Below are 13,219 nucleotides of genomic sequence, written 5' to 3'. Positions count from 1 at the left end.
AACTTTGTACTTTTTTTCGTTTTCGATCTTTTACATCTTGGCGTCACTAGTGAGTCTTGTGTGAACGAGGCGCGTTTTTGGCATATTGAATTTTAAACCTGATGCTTTTTGTTATTCATTAATCATGTGCTTCTTTGTTTAATACGTTCTCTTAATTATTTGTATTGTAGTCCTGTAATATTATGTTGTCATTTCAATGTTATATTTAACATTGCCATTAAAGTGCGAGGTTTGGCATGCCACAAAACCAGGTTCAACCCACCATTTTGTCTTTTAAAAATGTCCTGTACCAAGTCAGGAATATGGCCATTGTTATATTATAGTTCGTTTCTGTGTGTGTTACAATTTAACGTTGCGTCGTTTGTTTTCTCTTATTTTTAAGTGTAAATTGACATTGCGTTAAGACGTGTCACGGTACTTGTCTATCCCAAATTCTTGTATTTGGTTTTGATCTTATATTTGTTATTCTCGTGGGATTTTGTCTGATGCTTGGTCCGTTTCTGTGTGTGTTACATTGTAGTGTTGTGTCGTTGTTCTCCTCTTATATTTATGCGTTTCCCTCAGTTTTTGTTTGTTACCCCGATTTTGTTTTTTGTCCATGTATTTATGAGTTTGAACAGCGGTATACTACTGTTGCCTTTGATTATAATGCATTACCATGCATTACAATTACAAATTTGCATAAACCCATGTCTGATAATGTATGTATATTTTTGGCAAGAGCTTTTTAACGAATGAGACATATGATTATATCAGTTACACGATACGAGTTAAACAACTGATATTTCATCCAGTTGTTGGTGGATTTATTGATACGCAAACCTCAGTTTTGTCTTGAACTTTGTGTTTTGTGGTTTATTTTTTCGTCGTTTTTCTTTAAACAGTGTTAGCTATTTGTCGATAAATCTTGGTAGTACACTACTTGAGCTCATCAAGACTGGTCATTTATATCATCATACATGTATAACTAAATATAGAGAAAATCGATAATACAGAAAATCTCATCAAACACAACCGAATTAGGGGTATTTGTACTTTATTAGACAATCTCTTTGCAGTAGAGCAAACCAAAACACGTATAAAAACACACGTGTACAACAACATTCAACAACATAACAGTATATTTGATGTCTACAATACAATTTAAGACAGTACTTGCAAAGGAAATGGACAGATAGTAAAAGTGTGTATATCCATACAATACATGATTAATTCCATATAAAATAGGAAGATGTGGTATCATTGTCAATACGACAACAGTTCTGTATCAAACAAGGACGTAGATAAAGTATTATAGATCACTGTAGGTTAATACTCGACGTTGTTCCATGAACAAGACCCATATAGTATAGTTGGCTGAGGAGAAGCTGTAAAACAATCTGAACTCCTAAAACCAGTAATGAACAACAAATATGACAGCCACCGCTGAATAAGATTTGACTCCTTCACATGAACAGTGACTGTCATACAAGTGAGAGGTTTAGCAAGCTATAAAATCAAGTTAAATCAACTAATTTTCTCCATGAAAAAAGGTCTGTAACAAGTCAGGAACATAACAGTAACTGTTGTAATCCATTCATTTGATGTGTTGGAGCTTTTGATTTTGACATTTGATAAGGGACTTTCCGTTTTTATTTTTCTCGGAGTTCAATACTTTTGTGATTTTACTTTTTAATATTTCAGTGAAAAGATATGATATAATGGTAATTACATGAATAAACAAATGAAAAAACCCTACAAAAACAACCAACCCAACAAATAACTAAATTTCAAAATACAAACACTTCAAAACTTTGAATATTTGGAATTCTAATATTGAAATTGAATAATATGATTTTACTACAAGAACAAAAACCCAATATTTTACTTTACCCAACTAAAAACTATCGGCTCTACAATATTCATGACATAAGTCGATAGTGAAATAGTCATACTGCATTGGAATGAATTCAGTTGAAATACATCATTCTATAAATGTGTGGTTATTATATATAGTTTGTCGGATATGTGTCCGTTGGTGGAGTGCAAAATTTAATCTCCATGAAATTTACATTCTACAAATTAGAAGCATCGCTAATAAATCGATACATATAAGGATATTCGTTGCCAATATGAATATATCCATGTGACATGTTTGATCTTTCTCTATGCCTTTCTCATGTGTTAACTGTTTTAATTATATTGACTTTGATCAATCGAATGTTAACGAAAAGTATATTTGACGAATATAATTATAATCCGTGGAATCTTTTATGAGTTTTTACAACAGGTAGACGTAAATGTTTGAAAACGTTATGTTTATTGATATATCCATAGAGATTTACTATACATTCACTGTTTTATTTGAATGTCTTCAAGATAAACATCAACAAATTAAACGTACTGCTTGAAATACAATTTGTGTTGTAAAAGCATTGTTTAAATTGCTTCGATATCATCACATTTGTACAGCCTAGGCATGTTCTTTATTCATATCGGTATGACTAAATTTTAAAACAATCCACTGTAAATTTGTCTTATAATTTCACCATGCAAACCCTTAATGCCGAATGTTTGCACTCAGCATCATCAAGTCTGTATTCAGATGTATTACACCATGCTTCTGATGTACCGGCCAGGAACACACACACATCTGATGTATTAAGTTGGTCTGGAGTGTATTGGCAGAATTTGGAAATATTTACTTCTTCTCCAGTCTCCCAGTATGCCACATTATTTAAAAGTTTAGCATTAACTGCAAATCTATTAGCTGAAAAAAGGAATAATTTCACTGAATATCAGAAATGCGCAAAATAATTAAGGAGGATCGCGGGTACAAAAATTTCAGCGAGCCCCCTTAGACTGTTATATTTAACATGCGGATAGATGATTTGTATTTAATACTCGAAAACAATCGGACGGTCGTATGCGTATGTTTGTCATTATTGGAGGTTTTCATCGGATATTCAGTTATAGAAAATATTGTATGAATCATTGTAAATTGTCGTTTATTAATCTCCCAAAAGCAATATGAATATAACAACCTAAAGTTCTAAAGTGTTTCAACAATAAATAATAGTAAACAAAAGACTACCGATATGTTTTCGAGTATCACCCAACAATCCGTTACGTACTACGAAGTACAAGATTGACGAAAAAATGTCGGAAGTACTGCATGCATTTCGTCCACTACAGACAAATTATGCGTATATGTCAAAACGCTAAAAAACCAACGCTAAGTCGAGTTCTCGGATTGCTCTAATTTTAATAAATGTTGTATCCACTTAAAGCGATCAATTAAGAAGTAACAAAATACCCCTTAATTGATAAGTTGAATGCAGGTATTTCTCTTGACTCTACATCGTGTTATTTGATTTTGCTTAGATATTGCTTGTAAACGTTGCAAAAATTAAAAATCATCGAGTAAGGTCGTTTTCGCAAGTATTAACATGGTACATGTAAACCTGCCACGATATCTCTCCCATAAACGGATATAATGTTAAATGCATAAAAAATCTAGAGTGAAATATTTCCCGCCATATATTCTATCTTACTATTCTATATCTTTACTATATCAAAACCAGGCACACGGCCCATTCATTTTTTGTCTCTTTTTGTGTGTTTTCTTTATTCATATACTATCAATTTATTCACATGTTACAGTCTTTTAAAAAGCTTGCTAATTTGAAACAGAATAGCCGTCATCTTTAATTGGAATAATATGTTTGTTAAATCAATATCAAATTAACTACTTGGAGTCAATCTATCTGTTTTTACTCAAATTTATGCCTACTTTATTTGATGTAATTCTGCCTTTGAAGTGGTGTTGTTAATGTACCACATGAGAGGATCAACAGAATGGATAATAATACCAAGGAAAACAGCCATCATAAGGGGGAAAAAGACGACCATTTCATTTATTCACCTTTACAGCAAAAGTAATAGTTTCGATTGAAATTCGCCTTGTACTTCTTTCTATATTCAACAACTTGGCATCTGAAAGTTCAAGGACACGGATGTTGTTAATTATTAATTAATCGTTGCCGACACTTTAAGGAATATGATACGTAAGGACCTTGAATGGATTCTCTCTTAAATTAAACAAAAAATCTAAACGCAATTAATTAGCAAATAAAAGTGATTAAAATTGCATGAACAATATAATTTATATGATTGCAACTACAACTGGTTGAATTATCTGATCACTACACGTTTGCGCGTTTCTTCGAATGATAACAAAAAAAAGTACCAATCAAAAACTAATTGTTCAGAGATCAAGTGAAGGTCCTTTCACCCGGAAAGATCTATTTTGATGCAAAAATATTAAAATTCGGGTTAAAATGTCATTTCAAATGTCAAATGATAGTTTACTGTACGCTGTTAAAAAACATATATGGTTTCTAGAATTAAAATAAGGGAGATAATTTGTAACTACCGGTTTGAAAAATACGACATGCTGCAACGAACAATTAAGCAAAATATTTTGTTGATATATTATATGTTTTTTTTAAAGAAGTAAAAATAAGCCAAAATCTAAATTAATAAGACCATAGGAATCTAACACTTATGGCTACCAGTAAGAAAAGTATATCACTTATATCAAATGCATCAGGGGGAATAACTCTCATATAGAATCGGTGGATAGCTTCGGTCAGGATAAAATGTAACATCCTGAGGATATACATGTAATGAGTATTTTGGTAAAAAAAATATTGTCACTTTCTTTTACGGTTGCAAAGTTGATCACATCACAACAAAAACATTGTTCGGGGAGATAACTCTTACACAAAAAAGATTCGGTTGAACAGGGTCAGTTTCAAAAACGTATAGAATGTATGATAATATCATCAAAAGACTAAGTGATATATTTTGAAACAAAAATATAACGCAAGAAGAAAAAATTGCGGAAGAGAAAAAACATTATCAAAACAAAACAAATAGTTCTGTCTACGGAAAAATGGAAAGACCTTATTACTTACATGACCGCAAATCCACGTAATCTTGAAATTCATCAAATAAAATGTTTGTATCTAATACAGGTAGATCAGCGTTGTCATTTTTGCAAGCGGTGTAGCTGTCATTCCAGGTAAGCCAATCCGGAAATAACTTTACGCATGTGTTGCTTCCATTTAGATGCTCGTATCCGGTTGGACATTTTGCGACTAAAAGAGAAAACGATGTAATTTGGTTCTTAATAAATAAACTATGTTCCTCAACAAACGTGGTGTGTACAGCTTTTAATATTGTGTAAAGTAAAAGCCAGATTATTGTTAATAACAACGTTTTCCTTATTATGTTCTAACAGTTTTCTATGTAAACGTTTAATTCATTTGATACATACCTAATGTTTTGCTGTAATGAGACATTTGAATACTCTTAACAGTTGCACTTGTTAGATTTGACGCAAAAATTAATGTACAATCTTTTGTTGAATTGGCATATTGGAAAGATCTGCAGTTTGAACTAACGGTGCAATGGTGAGCGCATTCTGGTATCGATCGGACATTAATTGTCCATTTGGTACCCGTGTCAGGACTTGATCCTGGTAATTGTGATTTGTACCATGTTACAGATGTTGTTGTGACTGAAATTAGAAATTATCATTATTTTATAATAATATTATCTTATTTATTCATTTCTACTACGGTTTTCCATGTTTAATCAATAGTATTACCAGTATTCATATACATAGTACTTTTGTTTTTATGTTGTATTAATTACAAAATTGGCGGTTGTAAGGGTACTTTAAATTTCCAAATGAAACTGGTGAGTTACTGGGCGATCGTAAATGCAGATTCAATGATCACAAACAAACAAGAGAGTTGTAGTACACGATATCATGTTAATGAGAAATCCTGTATAACAGAGAGCAGACAACGATGTTTATCCCCGAATGAATATTTCTAGACCTGAACAGCCGCATTCAGGAGTTTGCAATATTATGAATGAATGTGAGGTCTAAACGTTCACTCCAACTTCGAACAATGTTGTAACGGCACAACATCTATACTATAAACGAGAAGACCTCATTTTGGGTGTCGCTTCTCTTCTTTCCACAATAAATTAATCAACACGCCTCTGTGTCCTATAGGTACAGTGCATAGTCGCATTTGTCATCCATTCAGATGATTATTCAGATTGAGTTATATTGGGAGAAAAACGAAAAAAAAGTCATCCGGATATTGTCCCGTCATTGGACGAAATTTTAAGTCAGATTAGACTTCCGGTTTCCGTTTTCTAAACCACACATTCACTCTGCGTTTAAACTTTTTAAAATTCAAATAACTTTCTGATACTATTTTGGATTTGTACCAAACTTGGACAGAAGCTTGTAATACTAAACTAGCAATAGAGCATTCTCATATTTCCGACTTTTGACTCCGTCATATATATGTTTCTCCAGGTAACATCCTGATATTTGTTCAAGCAGGAGCAACGTACATAAGTAAATTCAAGATCGTAATCCGTACAAGTTTGAGAGATTAATTGCTTAGTGCTTTCTATACATGACCATATTAACAAATAACAATATGACGTTTTACCCAAATTGCGCCATTTTTTTTAATTTAATTTACTGTCATCGGTTGCTCGTAATTGACCGAATACCAGCATGTCCGACCACAGAAGGTATTGTTTCGAAAAAAATATAGAAGACGAAGTCAATATTCGGTAATATAAAAATGGTCCATTCAGATGAAAATGAAATATCTCGACTGATTGGTCAAAGTATTAAGTACCGTTATAAGAGTACCGTCTCGTAGTTACTTAAACATGTTAAAGCAAGCTTAAAGCAAATTAAGACTCATAGCTAAATCTTAAAATAAAGTTATGATAAGTACACACTTTATTGATTCTCGGCAAAAATGGTATACACAGTATAACCAACATGACCTTATGCAGAACAAAAAAAGTAAATGAAAATTATTATCGATAGCGTGACAAATACATTCGTTATGATTTAATTTATGAAAAAAGGAGAACATATGTCTATGTGTTTATATGTAAACGTTATATTATGGCAGATGAGATCGTGTGTACTCCATATGCAGGTTGTCCCAAACATTATCTGGTAAACGAAATAGAAAAAAAAATCACATATCCATAAACGAAAATGACACTTATAGATACAACATTTGAAAATTCTAGAAATTATGAGATCCAATTTCAGAATTGTCTATTGTAGAACGGACGAATGCAGCATGACAAAACCGATAAGACATGCATATGACTATACTTACTGTAAAACAACTTATTTTTGCGGATACTTTATTTCGCATTTAAGGTAGATCTGGTGTCTTCCTCCATTTTGGATTTTGAAATACTAGAAAACAAGGTCTAGATCTATGATGAAATGTGCAAATTTTTATAGTTGTAGGTAATTCATGTGTAAGAATTTTCGTTATACTTTAGAAATGCCATGTTTGATCATATTTATGATTTTACAAAAAACGAAAATAAGAATTCTTTTGTTTGATTCATTTTTTTTCCAACTTTGTCAAATAAGGGGAGGCAACTCAAATGCAAGGGCAGATAATTCAGATAGTGTTACTTTTACAATAGAATGTGTTAGGAATTTAACCTATTTTTTCACGTAGCAAGAAAACGAGTACGGTGACCCCATTTTTTCTCAAGCGCAAAGCCAATTACAACTCATAGCTGAATCTCAAACAAAAGTAATAATAAGTACACACCTTATTGATTTTCGGCAAAAATGACATACACAGTATAACAAATATGTGGTAGGACATGATGATACTCGGTCAATTACGAGCAAACGAAGACAGTAAAATAAAATTTCAAAAAATGGCGCAATTTGTCATAAATTTTAAAAGCATTAAACAGTCGACGAAGAAACATGAGGTTAAAAACGAGAATATATAGTATACGGAATGACATGCGTAATTATTTCTGATAAAAGCCACATGTGTTGTTCATCCCATTCGGTACCTTTACAGTACATTACACGAATGAATGCAATTGTTGTATTAATGCGGAGGTTCAATGTCTAGCAATTCTTGCTAAATGGTCTTTTGATATATAGCAAAGGCATGCACTTGCACGTTTAAAATTTATGACAAAAACAAATGAATTTATAGTTTCTTTATTCAATCAATACACTTAAGATCATTTTTCGCTTTCTTTTCTTAAATAGTTATCATGTTATAATAATTATATTCAGTACATTATTAGGTTCCTTAAAGCAGGTGATATGACAACCTCGTTGAGAAAATGTGACAGTGCAAAAAGCAGCTTCATTTATTATTTTGGACTTTAATATAAAATTCTCAATTTTGATATTTTAGACATTAACACTGTGTCTAAACCACACCGGCAAAATTTGCTCGGACTCGATGGTATCTAACATCCGGCACAATGACGGAACACCAATAGACAAAAGAAAGGTAGGTTTCTCCTTATTTTTTTATTTTTTTTATGATATCGAAGAATATATATATACATATACAACTATTTTCTATTGTGAGATGCAATATTTTCTACAACCGTTCTATATTAACGGAGAAATAAGTCAAAATGCATGTTAAAATGACGAATTGAGTGAACCTTGCCTCGAAATTGTTTAATTTCTCGTTAAATTTTTCACATTGTACGGAAAGAAAGGTACAGGAAGATAGATATTGACACGGAGATTGCAAATTTAGTTATCATGAGCATCTCCATAATTGTATCTCTGTGTATGGAACGAAAGAAATGGGTCATGTTAAAATGGAACTGGCCGGTTTCGTCAATGTATACAACCCGGTTTCGTCATAGATTTCAAAATGCATAACCCAGTTTGGTCAAATAAAAAAAATCATAATCGCATTACATTATAATTGATTATTTAACTTCAACGTTCAAAAGGAGTTTTGTGGGTCGTTGGAAAACAAGTTCGTTCATCGGACAACGGCTTATTATTTATATGAGTCTCAGATTCAAATAAATAATAAGCAAACACTTGAATTCCTACTCTTATAGAACACAAATATTTTAATTTACTTTGCATTCCGAAATTTGTTAACAGCATATTGAGATTAAAGCTCTCTAAATATGCGTTTTCTATATAAGTTACGGAAAATATGTTGAACATGTTTAAACTTGAAATTAAAGTTTACGGTCTTAAAAATCGAAACACACAATTGATATGTGATTTTTGGCGCACAAAAGGATGGACACCTTCATAAGTAATCTAATCATTCTATGTATATAATCTTTTCTACAATCGTTAAGGGATAATTTTAACTATGATACAAGTTTTGGCACACATCGCGCATTTACTATACAGGCTCTGTCATCGGACGAGTTAAGGTTTTTTCATCATTTTTTATTATTTGTACCTTTGTTGTACTGTTTTTGTCAGCGACAACACTTTGACTCAGTCCATTCCTGAATCACACGCTTGTAATTCCATGGTTGTCTTTGGTTGCTTTATACCATATGCGTTTTGAACATGAAATAGGCAGGTAGTTTTCTTGTTTGAATTGTTTTACATTAATAATTTAGGGCCCTGTTATAGCTTGCTTTCATGCAGTTTGTGTGTTTTTCTCATTGTTTAAGGCATACGCTGACCTAAACTTGATTAATTCAACAAATTTTTTGTGTCTAAAAGAAAGTTGTCTCATTGTCAATGTTTATGGGATAAGTGGTTACCGTCACTTCTTCTTAATAAGACCTAGATATAAATGACGGTCATGTTTTGCAAACCAACTTTTATTCACATTGAAAATACAAAACTGTCAGATATTGTTTTCGAAAGTTATCTTGAAGTTTCAATTGAATTTAAACTGTACAAAAAATGAAATTGAACTGTAAAAATAATGTGAAAAGCATGCCTATGAAAATAAATGTGCCTACCAGAAACGGGGAGAAAGTTACAAATTTCACTGCTATGTTATGGATGCTTAAGTGTGAAAACTCGCTTAAGTGCGCAAGTAACACAGTATATATAGTACCAGAAAATCTGGCAGGACTTCATGCATGATTAATTTGTGCAGAACAGTATAGACTATAGTCGGTTTGGGACTGTTCGTCAATGATTGAATGCATAAATGTATTAATAATTGATAGTAAATATTGTAAACTAAGTGTATATAATATAGTATAGTAAATTAAAATTATGGCACAATCAAAACACATCCTTTTATTTTTCATCTTTACATACTACTATTATAAACAAAGAAAATATAATAATGTTACAAAATAATTAGATACCAGTGTTTGCTATTCAGTTTTTATATTCCATTTAAAATTAGTTTGAAGTTAAGTGAAATAAGGGATACGCCTTTCATTAGGAAAATATGTATTATCATAATTAGCTATGTCCAAAAGTGCCCGTTTAAAATAGATTTTAACACGCCAAGTTTACTTTACAATAAATATATATTTAAATTCTCGAAAGACAATGTTCAGATCCGTGCCAAAGTTTCTTTTCATAAATTGTTTGTTTAAAAAAAAACAAAAAATTATTTTAATTTGACATGACACTTTTCTTTCGTTCCATACACAGAAATACAATTATTGAGATGCTCATAATAGCTAAATTTGCAATCTCCGTGTCAATATCTATCTTCCCGTACAATGTGAACAATTTAACGAGAAATTAAACAATTTCGAGGCAAGGTTCACTCAATTCGTCATTTTGACATGCATTTTGACTTATTTCTCCGTTAATATAGAACGGTTGTAGAAAATATTGCATCTCACAATAGAAAAAAGCTGTATATGTATATATATTCTTCGATATTATAAAAAAATAAAAAAAATAAGGAGAAACCTACCTTTCTTTTGTCTATTGGTATTCCGTCATTGTGCCGGATGTTAGATACCATCGAGTCCGAGCAAATTTTGCCGGTGTGGTTTAGACACAGTGATTAAATCTCTGTGTTTTATAATTCATTTTAGTTTATAATTTCGTTTCTGTTTACATTTCATATCCAGGACATAAAATAAACATGCTTTGTTATGCAATTTAATTCTTAGTTTGGACATTGAGTGACATGTTTCAATCTGTTAGCTAATTAGTGACATTTTACCTTATTCATAATGTATGTTCTTAATTGTCATAATCAGATAATCATTTAATATCTATTCTTCAAGTTCTAAAAATAGTTAATCTTTGTCAGTGAACAATATCACTCAAATCAATTGTTATTTGTTATGTCTATACTTGTCAATTCAATTTTGTATAAATACTTGTTTATATAATTTCTGTAAGGAAGATTTGGACTCAGGACTTTACCCTGAACACAGTCAATCTGTAATAAAAGTATTGGTATTCCATGCTGAATTATTGGTTGATTCATCGCTAGTTCCAGAGTCTCAAAAGTTAGGTTTCGTCAGTATTCAGAGTTCTCATTGCTATTCAGAGCAATCGTTCGTTGTGTGATCAGGTGCATCACACAGTTTCAGTAACAAGAGGCCATTCAGTCAGGCTCTTGTTACACACCCGACAAGTCACCCAGTTTCCCCGGTGACAAAATGATGTCAGGGTCACTATAAATGCATGTGGTTACTAGAAAATATTTAATGCATGCAACAGATATAAGAAAAGATATTCACACTTAGTATATTTCAAAATATATTACTCGTTTACGTTCTATAATAGTTGTGGTATGGTGGTTTTATATGTTGGCAGCCATCTTTAATATGAAATAAAGGTACAACTAGTTTACCGCTGTTAAATATGACACAACGGTTTTAAACGTTTAAATGTAATAAATGTTAAATTTCAAAATTTCTATTCTAGTAAATCATTGTGATACTATAGTTTTGTTTTAGTGTTTGGAATATTTGTCTACATCCATGTCCGATTGTCTATGATCGTTAGTTGTCTAAATAGTTTTAGAAAATGAGCTACGAATTTAGACTTGTCTCAAAATAGGTAGCAGACATAATAATGTATTTCAATGTTCGTGTTTCCTTGGTAGTTTCCTATTTAAAGCATAAGTTTTTTTAATTTAGTGTACATTTTCTTAATATTTTTTCTCTCTTAAATTCTAACACTAGGCTAAGAGATGTTTAACGAACACTCATACATTCTACCAGTACTATACACTTCAATATATAGAATGTATTGTCTGTTATAAGAATTATTCATTGAATTATAAGTTCAAAGGGAATGAATTTCATCTCAAATTAATTCCAAAATGTATTCCATTTACAATATTATCTATACTTGATTTGAAAAAAAAAGATAAAATTAATGAATAATCTTAAAGTATTTTAAAGCTTATTATTATAACGTTGTAATGTTTGTTAAAACAAACTGTGCATCATCCACACAACCCTTGCCAACAACAATGGTGATTGTACTTACCAAAAATATATGATAAGCAAATTAATACTATATTCCAAAATACACCCATCACTGTTAACTATATGACATGTATCGTTCTTGCTGATGTTTTTGATAAACAATTTGTTTTTAGAAAGGTATATCGATTATTCAGCTAATTTATATTGATATCATTATAAGCCCACAGACATCTATTGACATACCGATACGCATAAAACAGAAATCTGTTCTTTGAAGCATTGATAATTTTTAATTGAAGAACATTATGTTATAATCGGAACCGTATATTATCTAAAAATTTTGTTACAAAACAAATTAATTGAAATTATTGAAATCACTGCTTGAAAGGTTAGATAGATATTTACAATCATATTATAGTCTTCTGTGGTGGTATTGTTGTGTAAAAAAATAATCTTGATATAACATCCATTGCATTATCATTACTGCAATTCTTTAAAAATAGAACCAATAAGTTTTTAGCATATATTTCAATCTCTCCAAAGTCCACCTATAATTTTAATTGTTTTGAAGTAATTCTAATTTAGATCTTCTGTTTGTCTGACTACATACAGGCTTTTTCAATATATAGTAGGTTAGCTTCCAATTACCTATTCAAATTGTGTGTTTTCTACATTACTAATCTAAGAAAAGTAAGATGGGTAACCGTAATCTACCCTTTTTTGTCCACGTTGAGTTATTCATTTTAGAATAAATTCGGTTTTAAAGTGCGGTCACATTCCGTAAATTAGAGAGAATAGTGGTAACGACAGTAAAAGCGTATACATGATCTGAACCAGATAAGTAATAAGCATGATTAAGGTGATTCCACTCGCTATTACGTTCATAGTTTTTTGAAGGGTTGAATTAATTTTGTTATTTAGAATCGAATTTAGAATGTTGAATTAACCGGACAATATATAATCCATATAGACAAGGAAAGTTGAAAAT

At 31.2% G+C, this 13,219-nt stretch overlaps 1 protein-coding gene across 1 annotated transcript; it reads right to left on the bottom strand.

Moving 5' to 3' along the window:
• Window positions 1-1,654: 1,654 nt before the first annotated feature.
• LOC139481677 (uncharacterized) lies at window positions 1,655-12,395 on the bottom strand. The gene is made up of 4 exons (XM_071265144.1): window positions 12,293-12,395; window positions 5,321-5,563; window positions 4,959-5,141; window positions 1,655-2,749 (listed from the first exon to the last, which is right to left on the bottom strand). Exons 1-4 carry the CDS (start codon window positions 12,339-12,341, stop codon window positions 2,517-2,519), a joined length of 708 nt encoding a protein of 235 aa, XP_071121245.1. The 5' UTR covers window positions 12,342-12,395; the 3' UTR covers window positions 1,655-2,516.
• Window positions 12,396-13,219: the final 824 nt, after the last annotated feature.

This window comes from Mytilus edulis, chromosome 7, assembly GCF_963676685.1.
Source record: "Mytilus edulis chromosome 7, xbMytEdul2.2, whole genome shotgun sequence".
NCBI classification, from domain to species: domain Eukaryota; kingdom Metazoa; phylum Mollusca; class Bivalvia; order Mytilida; family Mytilidae; genus Mytilus; species Mytilus edulis.
This window is presented reverse-complemented; position numbering and strand designations above follow the sequence as displayed.